This window comes from Acartia tonsa, chromosome 1 (genome assembly GCF_053477335.1).
Source record: "Acartia tonsa isolate MP-2025a chromosome 1, ASM5347733v1, whole genome shotgun sequence".
Lineage (NCBI taxonomy): Eukaryota > Metazoa > Arthropoda > Copepoda > Calanoida > Acartiidae > Acartia > Acartia tonsa.
This window is the reverse complement of record NC_137260.1, coordinates 30,175,946-30,196,582: the sequence shown is the minus strand read 5'-3', so window position 1 is coordinate 30,196,582 and position 20,637 is coordinate 30,175,946. Positions and strand designations below refer to the sequence as shown.

Sequence of the window (20,637 nt, the reverse complement as noted above, 5' to 3'; positions counted from 1 at the left end):
AGAGGCGTTGCCACAATAGAGACTATACCCCAAAGTTTTCCATACTTCTAAGAGATTTTTATATCTGTAGATGAAAGGACAAGTAATTTTTTTATTTTTCACATAGTTCTTTATATCTTTGGTTTTATGGTACGATAAATTTTTTTTGTGGATTATAATATTAAAAAAAATAAAATTCTCGCTGTTTCAAGCATCCAGTATGTAATTTCCTTTGACTGTCATCACACAACATACAGGAAAAAGGATTTGTGACTTTTTCTACCTAAAATATATATTTATTTCAACAGATGCTCTTTAAATCTACTTGCCTGTATTCTTATTAATGATTTTTTGTGCTTTGCTACTTAAAGATGTTGTCATCCATGTTGTCATACAATAAAGAAATATTTAAATTAATCAGTTTTACATATTAGGTTAATTTTTGGTAAATTATTTCCAATATGAGTGTTTTTATATCCCCCCCCCAAAAAATTTTTTTTTAATGGGGTTATTCATCCTTCCTGCTGAGATTTTATAACATCCCCTTCCACCCATAAAAAATGTTTTGTGGTGTTGGGGGGGGGGGGGGGGGGGGAAGGTTAAATTATCTTCTCTACTTTTTTTTTGAAGATGCTTTCTAGCTCCCTTCGGTCATTGCAGGGTGGGGAGAAGGGATGGGGAGAAGAGATGGGGGAGAAGAGATGGGGGGGGGGGGGAAGAGATGGGGGATATAAATGAGAAATAGGATGGGGAAGAAGGGATAAGGACCAAAAGGCCAATAATCAAATAATCCCACCCCTTAAAATTAGTATTTAAAATTAGTATATATAATCAAAATGCCCCCCCCCCTAAAGCAAAGTGCCCCCCCGGGGCACTTTGATTTAGGGGGGGGCAAAATTTTACAAAATCTTCAAATGCCCCACCCTAGACAAAGTGCTTCGCACGCCACTGATTTAAAGGGTGCTAAATAATTAAATCCCCTTTTTGCTTGATTTGCCCCAATGTGCACCGCATTAAATAGACAAATCTTTATGAATTTTTTTTTTTATAGAAGCGAAGAAATCACGTTCCCCCTATAGTGTTACGGACTGAGACGGACAGACAAAGGAATCATAGAGCAGCTTTGCAACTAAAAATATATTACATACAAACTTTATTAATCAAACACTTAAAAATTGCCCTCATTAGCAGGTAGTTTTATTTCATATTCACAGCATGAAATTTATCCAGAGTAAATTGAAAAGTTAACACTGCTGGCCAATTGCCTGACAGTGCATGCGAAGCAATCACCCAACTAAACCTAACCTAAAAAATACGACGAAACGCTCCTTAAGTTAGGGACTATACCCATAAAAAATAAACAAGTACAAATTCAACATTAAAAGATTAATAATGTTTCTGGTGAGTGTTTTTGAAACTTTACTAACAAAACTTTCCAAATTTAGTTCTATGTGTTGTAGAAGTTCTGAGAAGTAGTTATTAGTCACTTTGGAAGTGACAGGACAGTCCAAATAGAAGTGCTCGCAGTTTCTCTTGGTGCAAGGAATTTCAGGTCTAGTCTACAACATAATGTGTATTCTTGGTGATTCTAGCCTTAGATATATTAGCCAATTACACTCTTGCTCTATGTCAATCTCTCTAAATTATAATAATTATCATTAAATTGAAAAATTGCCTTACATATGCCAGAAATTAAGGGGGAGGGGGAGTTTGTACACTTATAGAAAATGAAATTCAGTACCAAATTTTGCCCTGGACGTTTGGGCTTGTTTTTATAGTTATCAACTAATTCTTTTTGTAAGCTCTCTTATATGATTGGATCTACCCATAAAACTTTAAAAATTGAATTATGGGACTTTTCTTCTAGGGGCTAGTGGGGCAAAAGACACCCCAAACACTAAAAATTAAAGTTCTTATTTTTACAGATATCAACCTGTTTTTTTCTAAGTAAAACTTTTTTAACATAACCTAATTAAGTAATCATTACATATTCATTTTTGGACTTTCCTTCTAGGGGCATAAATTTTAAGTTCTGAGGTTAGTTTTAGAAATACGGAGCTGATTTTTTAAAAAAAAACTGGCGTTTTCCTCTTTTTTAACATAACTCTGAACTAACCATTACAGACTTCATTTTGGGACATTCCTTCTAGGGGCTAGTGGGGCAAAAGGCCCCCCCCCCCCAAACACTAAAAGGAGGATGTGTATAAGAATAGGCGGGGGGGGGGGGGGAGTGTACTCGAGAACCCTTTTACCAAATTTTGAGCTAACTTCGGATTTAAGCTTCTATAGGGTCAAAGTTACTTTTAAAATTTATGGATGGTTTGTAAAAATAGATTTTAAAAAAGGCAATTTGACTGCCGCTTCCGGCGTTAATCGCCATTTTTCCACCACCCCGCCGCCAATTTTTTTTGCATTTCTCATTGAATTAGGCAACTTGGCAACATTTGAGACTATGTTATTTTTTTTAAATTTTCCTATGTCAGATGCAACTCATTACCATGCACAGTTAGGACTTCTGAGACAAAGGTCGTGCAATCAAAAGGGAAGGTTGTCTGATACCCTAGGAGATTGAGCGTGATACACTGCAATTTAAAATGCAGAGTATGTTCAAAGGGGATGTAGAGAGGCAGCGTTTCGGAACCGGGAGCAGCAACATTTTTGGTGGAGCCGAAGCCGTATTTTTCGTTAAAAACGGCTCCGGCTCCAGATTAGCTAAAAATTATTTTTTAAAGTAATATTATAATTTGGCAACGGTCTATTTCTATATAATAAACTGAAAAACTATTGTTACTTAACAAATAGACACAAATCCTTCTACTTTTATATAGCTTTAATAAAATTAAAGCAAAATATTTTATATTATTTATTTTATTTTATAAAATTCAATAATGAACAAAAATTGATATATTAATTTTAAGGTAGGAGCCGGAGTCGGCTCCGAAACGCTGTAGATAGGACTTGTGCCCAAAGCGTCACCACGCAAGTGAATAGTAAAAAAAAAATCTGCCCAGCCTATTCTTATGCACGTCCTTTTTTACTGTTTGGGGGGGGGGGGGGTCTTTTGCCCCACTAGCCCCTAGAAGGAAAGTCTAAAAATGAAATCTGTAATGGTTACTTGGTTCATTAAAAAGTTTTCATTAAAAAATCAGCTTGGTATCTCTAAAAATAAGCTCAGAACTTAAAATATTAGTATTGGGGGGTCTTTTGCCCCACTAGCCCCTAGAAGGAAAGTCCCAAAATGAAATCTGTAATGGTTACTTAGTTTAGTGATGTTAAAAAAGTTTTCATTAAAATAATCATCTTAATATCTCTAAAAATAAGCTAAGAACTTAAAATTTTAGTGTTTTGGATTTTTTTTTGCCTCACTAGCACCTAGAAGGAAAGTCCCAAAATAAAATTTGTGACAGTTACTTAATTCAATTATGTCAAAAAAGTTTCATTAAGAAAATCATCTCACTTTCTCTAAAAAATAAGCTCAGATTTAAAATTTTAGTGGGGGTATTTTGCTCAACTAGCCCCTAGAAGGAAAGTCCCAAAAATGAAATCTGTAATGATTACTTAGTCTGGTTATGTTTAAAAAGTTTTCCTTAAAAAAAAACAGGTTGATATCTGTAAAACTAAGCTCAGAACTTAAATTTTTAGTGTTTGGGGAAGTCTTTTGCCCCACTAGCCCCTAGAAGGAAAGTCCCAAAATTTTTTTAAGTTTTATGGGTAGATCCAATCATATGAGAGAGATTACAAAAGAATTAGGTTGATAACTATAAAAACAAGCTTAAACGTCCAGGGCAAAATTTGGTACTGAATTTTATTTCCTATAAGTGTACAAACTCCCCCCCCCCCTTTAAAGCCAACATTTTAAACTCAACAAGGATGACAACATCCATAAAAGCGAAGCACTGAAACGGTAGGTCAAACGGACATTAACACTAATATAGTGTCAGAACTGAATAATCAAAATATAAATGTATAAGAGTCGAAGCAAAATTGTGAGTAAATTTGTTGAAAAACTGCTCGATAAAGGATAATGTTTATGGAGATACTTACATTTTTAGGACTTGATTACAGAGTTGCTTCGCTTATGACATTATACTTTGTCGTCCCAGGAATCAACATATAAAGATCAGAGCAATCGGATGATTAAATCACATAAACATTTATTGTTAAAAAAGTAAAAAATCAACATGTTTAAATGGATGTACGGACATTCTTGAATTGATTATAGAGTTGCTACGCTTTCTAAATCGTATCTAACTACTAAAGGAATCACCATGCAAAGTTTGAAATCGATAGGACAATTCTAAAATGCCTAAATTAACGAAAAAAGCTATCCGTTTGTGACGTACGGACGGACCGACCCTAATTATAGAAAAGCTTCGCTTTAAATAATTATAGAAAAGCTTCGCTTTTAAAAATTTACTCTCAATAAGTCTGTTGTTTTTTAATGAAGTTTTCCATTGCTCATGATGTTGATGAACTTTGGGTTTGTTAGCGTATAATCATAGCCGAAAAAAATGAACCTAATAAATGCTTAGCTGTTATTGGTTGTTGTGCCGACAAAGAATTCTGATAGGCTGGAATTATCACACTAAGACCTCCCAGTTAATCCGAATATTTTTGAACGATTTTGACAATGAAATCAGTGTTTTTATTGAAAAAATGTAATAAGTTACAGGCAAACTAACTTTCTGCTGAAAAAAGCTTAGAATTTTGTATCTAGACATTGTAATTTAATATTGAAATTTTCTATCATGAGCAATGGAAAACTTTAAAAAGAAGGCGTCTTAACTTTTTTGCTTTTTATTTAGAATAGCTAGTCGGTGTTTTTAGTAAGTAATAGATGTAAAATGGTCCAAAGAATTTAAACATGCAATCGTTTTTTTGTAGATCTCTTATTTTTGTAGTAATTTAAGTTTTTAAAAAAAATAACTAAGTCGGTTTTAAGGTACTAAAACGCAACAAAATAAAAGAAGAAAATTGCCAGTATGAACAAAAATAGTAAGATCTTTAATTTCACACAAATATGCTTTAGTTTGTTTATAAACTTCAAAACAATGCAGTTAAAAATGCATCATTGTTTCTTGTGTTTCTGTTACATTGTATGTACATTTATTTAGGTTTTGTGATGAACTGAAATTTAATTTCCGAATGTGTACACAGTTTCCGCGGTGTTTTCTCATCCTATCTCAATATTTACTACTTACTAAAAAAATTCAAACTTCCAAAAAAAATCTAAATTTTAATGTATAAACGATTAATACATTATACATTCAAAATTTTAATTAATTTTTTTTTTAAGTTTGAAGCTTTTTTAGCTAGTAGTAAATATTGAGATAGGATGAGAAAACATCGCGGAAACTTGTACACATTCAGAAATTAAATTTCAGTTCATCAGTTTTGTTTAAGTTAACCCTTTAAAGCCAAAAATTATGATTCTTAAAATAAACCTATATTTTTTATTATAGTTTTATAAAACTTTTTCAATTTTGCTTAGAATGGATACATAATATTTTTCTCATTCTAAAGTCATATATAAACACATATTTTTATGCCTGTGTGAGAATATATTTAAGTTCAAAGTTTTGATTAAACCAAGGTTAAAAAAATTTATTTTTTCAATAATTACTCAACAGAATTTAAAAAGTAAGGTGTCAAATTAAAGATCTTACTATTTTTGTTCATGCTGGCAATTTTCTTCTTTTATTTTGTTGCGTTTTAATACCTTAAAACCAACTTAATTATTTTTTTTAAAAACTTTAATTACTTCAAAAATAAGAGGTTTACAAAAAAAAACTATTGCATATTTAGATTCTATGGACAATTTTACATCTATTACTTATTAAATTGTTAAAAAAATATTTTAAACCCTTTTCTAATAATATTGGGGAAATAAAAAAATTTTATTAAAAAAGTTACTGTCGGTCTGTCCCTTAAGATCTCTGTAACCACTGAACCAATCAGGCTATTTACTTGAGGGATTGGACATCCTCAACCCCCCCTAAAAATAAAAAAATCCACCAAATTTTTTTTAGGCAGTTAATTTAAAATGTTGTGGTTGCAGCACTAGTTGGTAAAAAAGGATGCAGATTTTTGTACAAAAGCGAGGATGTCAAAATGGGTGGGGGTGTGGGGGGGGGGTAAGGGGAAGGGTTGTTTACCTTCCTAAAAATTCACCCTCATAATAAAGTCTCCACCAACATTTGAGGAAGTCTGTCCATCAGTCAGTCTGTCTGTCAGAGATGAAAATGGAGAAAATGTTATATTTAGCAGGTTTTTTGCTATTTTTATATTTTTCACATTTTCCATCGTATAATTGGTGTTTTGGTCTGATTTTCAAATTTTGTTGTTGACTAAATTATCAAAATAAAACAAATACAGTTATAGATAAACAAAAAATTCCCTTTATAAGCATGACAGATCGACCATCTAGATCTTATATATCTATGAATTGGTTGTCAAAGCTGTTTTAAGCTTTCTCATTAATTTAGGAATACCTTAATTTAATGTATCCCTTACTTTTCAAGCTAGGTATACATTATAAGAATTCATGTATCCCTTACCCTCATTGGCCCTTCCCACCTTTACCTGCTTCTTTTGAATTAAGAACCCTTTAGGCATCGCTAACTTTAATGTAAGCCTACCTTAAAGTTATACTAAAAAGCTGACATAAATTTGAAAGCAACCCTTATCAATCCCCCCCCCCCCCCCACCACCTCTTCTTATTAATTTCTACCAGAGTTACGTTTTTAAATAATTTATATTGAGAATACATGGCCCCCCAAAAAAAGAGTATGGGGGGCCCCCCATACTCTTTTACACTCCCCACTCCCCCACCTCTCTTTTAAAGGCAGACTATAGGGAAATGGAAGAGGGAGGTGTAAGCAAGGAGCAAGGGATATAAATAGGAAGAAAAGAGGCAGGCAGATGTGATGTGCCATATTCTTGCCACAGGCAGGCAAGCGTGCTGAGACACATCATAAGACGATTGGGAAAGGGAGAAGGGAGGTGAAAGCAAGGAGCAAAGGATATGAAGTGGAGGAAAAGAGGCAAGCATTCAACAGTTGCCAACTAAGCTAGGAATTACATTTTTCTAATAATGTAAAAGGATGTGGTATTAAAATATTACTTGTAAGATATAATAGTAAAAGAAAGCTAGAAGGATAATAAAAAATAATAGAAATCTTATTTTCATTTTTAGTTGGCAACCATTACTAATATAATTGTTACAGCGCTCCTACCTTCCCCTTTTGTCCCTGTGCATATCCCTTGCTCCTTGCATTCACCTCTCTTCTCCCTTTCCCAATCGTCATATTATGTGTCCAAGCACACTTGCCTGCCTGTGGCAAGAATATGGCACATCATGTCTGCCTGCCCCTTTTCTCCCTATTCATATCCCTTGCTCCTTGCTCACACCTCCCTCTTCCATTTCCCTATCGTGTGCCTTTAAAAGGGAGGTGGGGGAGTGGGGAGTGAAAAAGAGTGTGGGGGGGGGGGCCGGGCCCCCATACTCTTTTTTTGGGGGGGGCCGTGTATCTCATTTTAAACTATTTAAAAACTCCTCTCTGCTTTGCAAAGTACCGTTTAGGAGTCCCTAACTATTTATGTAAAGGTAGCTTAATCCCCTCCCCATTTTCAATGCCCCTACCTCATGAATCCATGATCCACTTCTACAAGGATATCTTATGAAAAAAAAGGTACATTAACTAATTTTAAAAGTAATAAGAAATAAAATTATTTCTGAGGAAGACAATTTAAAGTTTTTTTTCAACAAAACTTTGAATGGATTATTTTTAATTTTACTATAATAGAAAAAAACTATAGGGATAGATCATATAGAACTAAAAGCATACTATTTGTAATAAATATATAAATTTGTTAATATATGACTCTTTGTAGATTTTGTTTTCACATTTATATATATGTTAATTCATTTTAACTAAAAAGGATCACAGGTTCAACACTTGCCTATCTATAATACAAAGTAGAACGATGTCTGTCTGTTTGTTTATAGCAAAGGATCTCGCTAACTGCTGAACCGATCGGGTTCTCCTTTACAGGGTAGCTTCTCATAGGTCCCGGGAAGGTTTATAACTATTTTCTTGGGGGATGGAACACCCCCAACCCCCCAAAAAATGAAAAATCCCCCCCCCCCAAAAAAATTCTTTTTAAAACTAAAATTAAAACAGTTGGGTCTACTTTTAAATCTTAAATACGAAAAATTTGTTTCATTAAAAACCTCTTGGGGCAAAGCCCCTAGAGGCTAGGGGCGAAGCCGCTAGTTTCTAATATTTGATCATATGTCATGTGGTTTACCTATATTTCACATGGTGTCTTTACCAAGATAAGAAGTCACTCTCTACAAAACGTTTTTAAACCTTTCTTTATAAATCTAACAACTTTAAAGCTTAGAGGGGTTGTAGCTATTATGTATAACAAAGACAGGATACCGACTAGCTATTCTAAATAAAAAGCAAAAAAGCTAAGACACCTTTTAATATACTTAAAATGTAATTTTGAAATGCGTAAAACTTTTTTTTATTAAAGCTTCAAATTTGGGGTATTAGTCTTCTAAAGACAGTCTTGTAACAGTTAAATCGGTGTATTTCTTATGGGTTTCCTTTAATACAGGGTGTTTTTTTTTAATGAGTTAAAAGTATTGCTTAATTTAACCCACTTGCCATTGACAGAAATTAATAATCTATATCTTAATTTCTTCATTGATGTGGGACATTTTGTATGAGAAAAAAAAAATTAGCGATTTTCAACAAATTCTGCCTTAAAAACCGGTTTTTCTAAAGTACCTATATTTGGAAGATTTTTGGATCATGACAAATTTTAAGAGTATGCAAAAATGCATATATTTTTAAAAATCAAATTGCGCGGCTTGTGTTAATAGTAGAAAAATTTTACGCATATCGTTAGAATTGTCATAAACTCAAGTTTTTGGAAATATATGTAACACATACATGCTATTTGTAGTATAGAAGCTACATTGGAAAATGTGAGAAATGTTGAAAATTTTAAGTAAGTTGGAACATTTTACCACGTAGCTCCTAAACTATACGTAGCACAGGAATAGTTCTTAAACACCTAAAAACTAGAGTTTATGACGATTCTAACGATATGCATAACATTTTTCTACTATTAACACAAGCTGCGCAATTTGATTTTTAAAAATGTACGCATTTTTGCATACTCTTAAAATTTGTCATGATCCAAAAATCTTCCAAATATAGGTACTTTAGAAAAACCGGTTTTTAAGGCAGAATTTGTTGAAAATCGCTAAATATTTTTTTCTCATACAAAATGTCCCACATCAATGAAGAAATTAAGATATAGATTATTAACTTCTGTCAATGGCAAGTGGGTTAAATTAAGCAATACTTTTAACTCATTAAAAAAAAACACCCTGTATAACCATAAATTTCACACATATAATTATTCTACCAAAGAAGAAAATATCTTTGTTAAAAGCAACTACAATAATTAGGCTTTGCTCAACTTGGCGATTATAACGTTAAAGTTAGTGCTTGACTAAAGCCAAGTAATGTTTTAGAGAATGTTAGTAAGATAATAATAAGAAAAAATAAAGTCACCTTGATTTGGATGTTGTGGTTCTTCAATGACGTCAATAATTATTGAAGCTTCTTTGACATGAGCATAGTTTTCATCTATTATGATTGCAATTATTTGACCAGTTCCAGGACTTGATGCTGATACATAAACCAAGGGTCCATTTTCTCTGCTCTAGAATTATTATAAAGTTCATGATTTAATTTTTTTTACAATTTATCTAAAGAAGGTGTATCAACTTTTTTGCTTTTTATTTAAGATAGCTAGCCGGTTCTTTCAGTAAGTAGTAGATGTAAAATTTTTCATAGAATTCAGATATGCAATCGGTTTTTTTGTAGACCTCTTATTTTTTAAGTAATTTAAGTTTTTAAAAAAAATAATTAAGTCGGTTTTAAGGTACTAAAACGCAACAAAATAAAAGAAGAAAATGGCCAGTATGAACAAAAATAGTAAGATCTTTAATTTGACACCTTACTTTTTAAATTCTGTTGAGGAATTATTGAAAAAATCTATTTTTTTAACCTTGGTTTAATCAAAACTTTAGACCTAAATATTTTCTCAAACAGACATAAAAAACATGGGTTCATATATACCTTTAGAATCAGAAAAATATTACGAATTCATTCTAAGCGAAATTGAAAAAGTTTTAAAATATTGTAATAAAAAATAAAAAAATAAAAAGTTTATTTTAAGAATTGTAACTACTAAACTAGCCAATCACAAATTGCAAAAATTGACGAATCGCGAAGCATAACCTATAAAGTTAACCAATAGAATTGCCAAAAAAAAAGGAGAACGTTCATACAATATATACAATAGATACTACAATAAATATAGTGATATTACAGAACATGTAAAGAATGAAAAATTATGAACAAATATGCATCAGTCTGTTTATAAACTTCAAAACAATGCAGTTAAAAATACATTATTGTTTCTTGTGTTTAAAAAATATCTGCTACATTGCATTGTCTTTTGTTTAGGTTTTGTTCAGGTTTTATTCAAGCTAACCCTTTAAAGCCAAAAATTATGATTCTTAAAATAAACATATATCTTTTATTTTAGTTTTATAAAAGTTTTTCAATTTTGCTTAGAATGAATTCATATTATTTTTCTCATTCTAAAAGTATATATGAACACATACTTTTTATGCCTGTGAGAGGATATTTTTAATTTCAAAGTTTTGATTAATCCGAGGTTAACAAAATAGATTTTTACAATAATTACTTAACAGAATTTTAAAAGTAAGGTGTCTAATTAAAGATCTTACTATTTTTGTTCATACTGGCCATTTTCTTCTTTTATTTTGTTGCGTTTTAGTACCTTAAAACCGACTTAATTATTTTTTTTAAAAACTTAAATTACTTAAAAAATAAGAGGTCTACAAAAAAACCGATTGCATATCTAAATTCTATGAAAAATTTTACATCTACTACTTACTGAAAGAACCGGCTAGCTATCTTAAATAAAAAGCAAAAAAGTTGATACGCCTTCTTTAATAGGAGAAATAATTATGGCAACTTTGTGATTTCTACATTCTTCGTCCCCTAGGGAGTAGCAAGAATTTTCATGTTTTGTCATGTGATCAAACATTGGTAGAATATGTGAAATACCCATTCCAACATGATCAATAGTACTTAAATACGATAAATAACTATTTTTACCTGTAAAAATACACTTTTACAACTTGAAAAAACACAGTTACATTCACATTGAAATATCAGAGATAGACTCTTGGGCATGTCAAAATATTTGTAGAGCATAATGACGCTCCTATGAATCTATATACACCTTAACACACAATGGCATAGACTCGAAATAAAGTATTAACACACTTTACCACTAAACTGTAAAGAAATATGATAAATAACAAGTTAATGTTGAGATTCAATTCCTTCTTGTCCCTTCTTGAGCATAAAATGAATTTGAAAATTTTGAATATAAATTTTAATTTCCTTATAAGGATGTTGTTTTTATATGTCGTCTTTATGACAGGTAAAGATTCCATGGATATATTTCTTAAATCATATATATGAGAAAATATTGTACGATAATATCAAATTAAATCAAATTTCAATTTGTTTTATTTTTTTGGTACTAAAATCATCCCTGACTTGAATGAGTAAAAAGTTTGTTTTAATTTAGATTGCAGACAGAACATATTACTAGAATACACAATAGTCTCTTTGTGACTTTAAATTTATAACATTTTTTGTTGTTAATGAATTAATAAAAATTTTTTTGGATCATGGAAAGAAAACAAAGTCATTCCTAAATTAGGACAGAAGTCACCTTCCTAGGAAGGACATAAGTAGCCTTCCTTAAGTGAGAATTTCTTAGATGAAGGGCATAACATGCCTCCCTTAACAAAGATTTTGCAAGATTGAGGACATAAGTAGCCTCCCTTCACCTCACAAAACCTAGCTTTTTGATCCTTCACATAGCAAAATCTTGCATAAAATTGGTTTTTGGTCCATCACATAGCAAAATATTGGAAAACTTAGCTTTTCTGTCCTTCACATAGCTAATTCTTGCAAAACATAGCAAATTCTTACAAAACATAGCAAATTCTTGCAAAACATAGCAAATTCTTACAAAACATAGCAAATTCTTGCAAAACACAGCAAATTCTTGCAAAACACAGCAAATTCTTGCAAAACATAGCAAATTCTTGGAAAACTTAGCTTTTCTGTCCTTCACATAGCTAATTCTTGCAAAACATAGCAAATTCTTACAAAACATAGCAAATTCTTGCAAAACATAGCAAATTCTTACAAAACATAGCAAATTCTTGCAAAACAAAGCAAATTCTTGCAAAACATAGCAAATTCTTGGAAAACTTAGCTTTTCTGTCCTTCACATAGCTAATTCTTGCAAAACATAGCAAATTCTTACAAAACATAGCAAATTCTTGCAAAACATAGCAAATTCTTACAAAACATAGCAAATTCTTGCAAAACATAGCAAATTCTTGGAAAACTTAGCTTTTCTGTCCTTCAAATAGCTAATTCTTGCAAAACATAGCAAATTCTTACAAAACATAGCTAATTCTTGCAAAACATAGCAAATTCTTACAAAACATAGCAAATTCTTACAAAACATAGCAAATTCTTGCAAAACATAGCAAATTCATGCAAAACATAGCAAATTCTTGCAAAAAATAGCAAATTCTTGCAAAACATAGCAAATTCTTGGAAAACTTAGCTTTTTTGTCCTTCACATAGCAAATTCTTGCAAAACATAGCAAATTCTTGCAAAACATAGCAAATTCTTACAAAACATAGCAAATTCATGCAAAACATAGCAAATTCTTACAAAACATAGCAAATTCTTGCAAAACATAGCAAATTCTTGCAAAACATAGCAAATTCATGCAAAACGTAGCAAATTCTTACAAAACATAGCAAATTCTTGCAAAACATAGCAAATTCTTACAAAACATAGCAAATTCTTGCAAAACATAGCAAAGTCTTACAAAACATAGCAAATTCTTGCAAAACATAGCAAATTCTTACAAAACATAGCAAATTCTTGCAAAACATAGCAAATTCTTACAAAACATAGCAAATTCTTGCAAAACATAGCAAATTCATGCAAAACATAGCAAATTCTTACAAAACATAGCAAATTCTTGCAAAACATAGCAAATTCTTACAAAACATAGCAAATTCTTGCAAAACATAGCAAATTCTTGCAAAATATAGCAAATTCTTGCAAAACATAGCTTTTCTGTCCTTCACATAGCTAATTCTTGCAAAACATAGCAAATTCTTACAAAACATAGCAAATTCTTACAAAACTTAGCTTTTCTATCCTTCACATAGCTAATTCTTACAAAACATAGCAAATTCTTGCAAAACATAGCAAATTCTTACAAAACATAGCAAATTCTTGCAATAAGGGTCCCAAACTCAAAAAACGAATTTTCATTGCGATCCGACCACCGGTTCTTGAGATACAGTGACCTGGTGTCCTTGGAACTGACAGTAAAATTTGGGAAATGGTTCGAATCCTTAGTAAATTTGGCTAAGTCCAAAAATTCTTTGACACTTAGAATATTTTCGACCTGGTGTCCTCTCAGTAGGTACGCTTGGTGTCACCTGGGTATATTTTCTTCAAAAATTTGACTAAGTGTCAAAATATTTTTGGACTTAGCCAAATTTACTAAGGATTCGAACCATTTCCCAAATCTTACTGTTGGTACCAAGGACACCAGGTCACCGTATCTCAAGAACCGGTGGTCGGATCGCGCTGAAAATTCGTTTTTTGAGTTTGGGACCCTTATTGCAAGAATTTGCTATGTTTTGCAAGAATTTGCTATGTTTTGTAAGAATTTGCTATGTTTTGCATGAATTAGCTATGTGAAGGACAGAAAAGCTAAGTTTTCCAAGAATTTGCTATGTTTTGTAAGAATTTGCTATGTTTTGCAAGAATTTGCTATGTTTTGCAAGAATTTGCTATGTTTTGCAAGAATTTGCTATGTTTTGTAAGAATTTGCTATGTTTTGCAAGAATTAGCTATGTGAAGGACAGAAAAGCTAAGTTTTCCAAGAATTTGCTATGTTTTGCAAGAATTTGCTATGTTTTGCAAGAATTTGCTATGTTTTGCAAGAATTTGCTATGTTTTGCAAGAATTTGCTATGTTTTGCAAGAATTTGCTATGTTTTGTAAGAATTTGCTATGTTTTGCAAGAATTAGCTATGTGAAGGACAGAAAAGCTAAGTTTTCCAAGAATTTGCTATGTTTTGCAAGAATTTGCTATCTTTTGCAAGAATTTGCTATGTTTTGCAAGAATTTGCTATGTTTTGCAAGAATTTTCTATGTTTTGCAAGAATTTGCTATGTTTTGTAAGAATTTGCTATGTTTTGCAAGAATTTGCTATGTTTTGTAAGAATTTGCTATGTTTTGCAAGAATTTGCTATTTGAAGGACAGAAAAGCTAAGTTTTGCAAGAATTTGCTGTGTTTTGCAAGAATTTGCTATGTTTTGCCAGAATTTGCTATGTTTTGCCAGAATTTGCTATGTTTTGCAAGAATTTGCTATGTTTTGCAAGAATTTGCTATGTTTTGCAAGAATTTGCTATGTGAAGGACAGAAAAGCTAAGTTTTCCAAGAATTTGCTATGTTTTGCAAGAATTTGCTATGTTTTGTAAGAATTTGCTATGTTTTGCAAGAATTTGCTAAGTTTTGTAAGAATTTGCTATATTTTGCAAGAATTTGCTATGTGAAGGACAGAAAAGCTATGTTTTGTGAGGTTTTGCTATGTGAAGGACAGAAAAGCTAAGTTTTGCAAGATGAAGGACATAAGCAGCCTTCCTAATGTAAGAATTTGTCAGAGAAAGGACATAAGTCACCTTCCTTAAGATAGATTTTGTTTGATGAAGGACATAAGTAGCCTTCCTTAGATCAATTTCCAGTGACTTCTGTCCTAATTAGGAATGACTTTGTTTTCTTTCCATGATCCTTTTTTTTTTAAATTTGACTAAATGACATCTTGTATAAAATACTTTACATTTCATCTTGAAAATAAATCTGTAAGATATATATTTGTTTAGATATCTGTAAACCACCAATTTATGAACATTGAAACTTAATCAGCTGATAGGTTTCAATACTAGATGTTTTTTTAAAGTATTGCAGCTACTCTAAATCTAGAGAACAAATGTAATTTTGCTTAGAATTTACTTTTAGGTGTTTTAAATGTTGTAAATTAAAGATTTTATTTTGATAATTAATATTTTACAACAATACCTTCTATGAAGGAAGTTTGATAAAATTACGTTTATTTTGCAAGCTTGTTTGAAAATACTTCATTATCTTTATAATTCTGACAAAATAGAATTTCTGTTTAAATAAATAACAAACCACAAAAAGGTTTAAGTAGTTAATGAAATGTTTTATTACCATTCTTGCTAATTAAATATTTGTTAACTATGTTTAAATTGCATTTTTAAAATAGACAAGAAAAATATCCTACTTAAATGCTACTTTTATGAAGTTATCTTAAACCTTTTTAAAAAGTTTGTTTTATAAAACTATTTTATTTTCCATTGATTATATAGGTTAAAAATATCAAAAGTATTTTTTAAAGGCTATACATTAATTTTGATTAATTCCGATTTTTGATTTTTAAATTTTTTTTTCAAATCTGAAAGAATATGCATGTCTTTTCAAAGAATAGATTTTATAAAAAACGAAATTAAACATATTCAGGCTAGCAAAAAGCAAAAAAATATTCTTTTTCTTCTATTAAATCGAAAATTTTTAAAATCATTAGATTTTAAACTGTTTTTAACCTATTTTTATATCATGTATCAAAAATATACTATGACACCAGTAGAATCAGACTGCAGAGCCAAAATTTGAATTAAGTCCCCAATAAACTTTTTTTGGGGGAATTAAAAATTAATTTTTACTGTTGCTCCCATCATTTTGACCAGAGCAAAAGGTCTTTTTACTCGGGGTTATATTGTGGCTTTTAGACCAATTTATATAATTCACTTTATATTGATATAATAAAAAAAAATTTACTATGTTCATTGGAAATATTTTTTTTTCTAAAACAATTAATTTTATTGAAAAATCTAACATTAAAATAAAACATGTAATTCTGAAGTCTGAACCAATTAGAAGTCTTGTTTCATTTCAGTTCTTTACAATTACAAAAAGAATGTTTTCACAAAGTGTCTTATTTCCAATGTAGTTAAATAATTTTTATTTAATTAAAATGAAAAGAATGAAAACCATACACATAAAAGATACATACTTTTTAAAAATATTTTGAAAAATAAGTTTGAATAATCTTATATTTTATCATATTTGTATATGTGACAAAAATAAATTTGTTGTATTGCATAAACGTTTGTTGTCATCTTACACTATTTAACCCTTTACAGCCAATTTTTATGTGTTTTAAATAAGTGATAGAAAACAAGCACGATAATGTTAATTCATTGAAATATTGTAAAGAATTAAGTTTTTAATGAATTAATTTATATGAAATCAAAAGGCCTAACTTTACTCTATACCAGAATACTATATATATGAAGCAAAACACTCTAAAAGCTACGAATTTTACCCAAATAAAAAAAGACCTTTTGCTCTGATTAAAAAGGACCACAGCAACAGTAAAAATTAATTTTTAAATCCCCTCAAAAAAGTTTATTGGGGACTTAATTCAAATTTAGGCTCTGCAGTTTGATTCTACTGGTGTCATAGTATATTTTTGATATATGTTTTAAAAATAGGTTAAAAACAGTTTGAGCTTATTTTGCATGGTAACACACTTTTTCAGTTATTTTTCTCAACAATGGATCTTAAATGATTATTACTGAAAACTTTTATGAAAATGTTATTTACCAAAACTTCAAATAAAGAAAATAATTGCCATTTGCAAAAATGTGTGCAAAAGTTGCCAATATCTCGTTAGAAGGGACTTAATGGATTTTATTTCTTACTGCTTACGACTTAGTGGACTATAGACTATATTAGAAAAGTATCACTTTAAGGTGAAATTTTGAGGGTCAACTTTTTTTCTTTTGAAATTCGCGGTGAACATTGATACTAGCTCATACCTTGCCCATTTTGAGGTCAAATCTTAGTAAGTAATAATTCATAAGTGTTCAACTTCCCTTGTGTAGCTAGTTAGTAACTTGTTAATCTTATGTAACTAGTTAGTAACTCGTTAATCTTATGTAACTAGTTGGTAACTCGTCAATCTCAACATTTTATCACTTTCAACCAGAAAGTGGGGAAGAGAATAAGGGAGGGGGTAGAACTGTTTATAATGTTTTGTTTTCTTGACTTTAAAGGAAGCCTGCAAGAAATACCACGCTTTAACTGCTGAAAGACTGCCACAAGTAGACCCAATACCCCAAATTTGAAGCCTTCAGCTTCTATAACAAAAAAGTTCTAGGCATTTTAAAATGACATTTTATGTACAATGAAAATTTTGAAAGAATTGCAATGCTCATGTTGAAAACTTTGAAATTAAACTACGTGGCCTAGAAACAAAATTATAAGCTTATCTTTGTCATAAATTTAGGTTTCCAGTAACTAATTATATTTTTACAATAAAAATACCCATTTTTATAGTCAAAATCTTTTTAAAAAATTAAGTTTTACTTTCGTTGTACCAAATGTACTGTAGCCAATAAGAAGGCTGAATCAGCTTAACAACCAATCACAGCTAAGCTTGTATTAGTTTACCCCTTTGTTTCCGCTATGATTTTCGTTTAAAAATGCAATTTAAATCGAATTTTTTTAATAGATTTTGACTATGAAATGTGGTGTTTTTATTGTAAAAATGTAATCAGTTACAGGCAATCTAAGTTCCTGATAAAGATAAGGTTATAATTTTGTGTCTAGGCGACGTAATTTAATATTGTTTTTTCTTTTATGAGCATTGGAAATCTTTCAAAAATATCATTGTACATAAAATGCTATTTTGAAATGCCTAGAACTTTTTTGTTATTAAAGCTGAAGGCTTTAAATTTGGGGTATTGGGTCTTCTTGTGGCAGTCTTTCAGCTGTTAAAGCGTGTTATTTCTTGCAGGCGTCCTTTAAATTAAACTCTATCCCAAAACGCGGGGTGCCGAAAACGATGACAGAAGTGTGGGTTATTATATATATCTCGGAATTCAAAAAACATGTTCTCCCCTCCCCCCTCCCTTTTTTCCTTCTCCCATCAAGTTTCCTGTCACCTATAATTCTGGTGTTTATACAAATGCGCCAACTTTTGTTTCATAATTTTTTTTAAAAATAACACCTGTTTGGTTTTCCTTTGCAATTAAGCTTTTTTTAGGTACAGGGAAGGTTTTTAACTATTTTGGGAGAGCATATCTCCACCCTTCCAGTTTAAAACTCAAATTAAAGAGTAGAAGGGCGGTTGACTTATTCCCCTCCCACCTTAAGAACACCTAGAGGCTTTTAGGGGGCGTGGCCTCTAGTCTGTCTTAAAATAAAAGCTATGTCTTGTAATAACGTGGCAAGTAAAGGCCAGTTAAAGGAAAGTCGGGAGCTACGTTGTGTGCAGATCTTGGTGGAAGTAGCGAATAATCCAAGGAGGGATTGGATAGTCGAAGTGGAGAAAGGTTTCGTGTGAACAGTAGTTGGACGCAAGTCAGGTGGTTCTAATCTAAGGGATGGACAAGGCACAGGGCAAGTGCAAGCGGAGAAAGGGAAACTTGTTAGAGTTCAAGTTCCTATACCAGTCTCATCCTAGCATATAGGCCTGGGTAACCAGGAGAGTGGATTGGACATCCTTCTAACCCCAGAGAGAGAGTTGTCTTTTCTATATAAGCGAAAGGTCACCTTGAAACACTGTCAGAGTGAGTAAAGGTAACCGTTTGATCACGAATTGCATATGGTAAAAATATTTTTCTTATTTAATTGTTATCCTAATAAGATAAAAGTTATGTTTGAAAATTGTTTAAATAGCTATTTTTACATGTTGCATCTTTAAAAAAACGTTAAAATTGAGATCAGAATTTGCATAAATTTTATACTCATTTGCGTCATTGCGTATTTTTGGAATTTTCTTACCCGTCACCGCCCAATACGTCCGATAAAGGGTGGCCCAAAACCGCCTGCCCGATTTGACAACCCTGCTTTTAACCCAACCTAAACAGGCGGCAGACTTTTTATCAATTGAAGAAGGAATAATTTGAACAGAAATTTCGTTACTGACCTGAAATTTTGCTATTTCTGTATTGGCTCCTAAGAACCAAGAAATTTTGATTCCATTCATAGAATCGAATTCATTTCCATTTATGTCAAAGGCAGCTAGGCCAAAGATATAATCTTGATTTGACACCTTAAATTGAACAAAATTTTCATAAAAAAATAAATCATATTATTAACTTATTTATTATATTATGGTAGGTCTATTTTCCCTAAATTGAATAAAAAGTTGGAAAAGTAATGGCTGGCAGCTCAGCCATTTAGCCGGTTTTTGGCTATTTTTAGGGCAAATCATCAGTAATTACGTAGGAACAACCTTTTGAATGATATGTGACATTAAAGCACTAGCCCTTGATCTTTAGAAGCATTGTTCCTGTCCCGGATTGTTCCAGCTCCCCTACCGTGTTCCCACCAGCTTCTCCTCATCCAGGCGCCATCTTTATCAGACTTGTAGCTCCAGCAGGCAGTTGATTGTAGTGTGCCATAGTGTGAAGTTGTCTTCCCAGCACACTCTTGTTTGACTGTGGCCTTCTCAGTGAAAGCCTACGTGGTCTATCCATCATAACAGCGTCGCCAGTAGCAGTATTGCTAAAGTGCAGGACGTCTAAGCTTGCTCACATTCTATGCTCATTTTATTTCTACTAATCCCTTTTAATTCGTTAGTGCTTTAAAGGGACTGTGAACGTAAATTTTTCTCATCTTAATATCAAATCTTAACATTATCTCATTCATAATAGTGAGAATCACGAACAAAGATAAGTGTCCCTAGTGGTATTTTCTTATGTAAGGCTTATGTAAGCTTTTAGTTAAGTATCCCTATGAAGTTTCTTAGTTATTATTAAGTATTCCTAAATGTAGTTATGTTAAGTAAGGCTTAGGAAAGCTTTAAGGTATCCTATTTTGATTTTAGTTACGTTAAGTTTATGTCAAGAAAAAACAGGTTTGATACATGAGTATACCCTTTTGGTTATTTCTTAAAACAGCCAATTGTTTTTCCAGATTTAAAATTTTCTTTTAAATTTTCAAGTTTTAAGTTTTCAAGCACAGTTCCTCGTAAATTCCGCCACATACAACCTATCTGTGTTATATGTATAATAGCAATTAACCCTCATAGGTATCTTTAAAGATATTACTTGATTTTTATAATTATAAAGAATGGTAACTTAAAAATATTTTGTATAAGGTGATTTTTTTAATAGAAACTTTCTTAGCCTGGTAAAATAACCTCCTCCGATATATTTAAAAATCGCAAATCATGATCAAATATTTAAAATGGGCAGGTGTGTTGAATATTTAAAAATCTTTCGTTAAAATGAATGAACATCAAAATAGATGTTATAATTTAATTCTACATTTAAAGAGTAATAATTCAGAATTTATTGCAATGAGTATACTTTTAGTTATCTATAA

At 31.3% G+C, this 20,637-nt stretch overlaps 1 protein-coding gene across 3 annotated transcripts in view; it reads right to left on the bottom strand.

Moving 5' to 3' along the window:
- Nucleotides 1–53: 53 nt before the first annotated feature.
- The window catches only part of LOC145329037 (nuclear pore membrane glycoprotein 210-like), a 70,512-nt gene continuing 49,928 nt past the window's right edge, over nt 54–20,637 (bottom strand). The window contains exons 6-8 of one of the 3 annotated variants that reach the window (XM_080173054.1): nt 19,235–19,360; nt 9,573–9,723; nt 54–262 (exon numbers count right to left, since the gene is read on the bottom strand). In XM_080173054.1, the coding sequence (XP_080029180.1) occupies nt 222–262; nt 9,573–9,723; nt 19,235–19,360 (318 nt within the window). In that variant the 3' untranslated portion in view covers nt 54–221. Of the gene's footprint in view, nt 263–796; nt 1,618–9,572; nt 9,724–19,234; nt 19,361–20,637 lie in introns of those variants that run through there. The other 2 variants (XM_080173062.1, XM_080173069.1) reach the window with 2 other exon arrangements.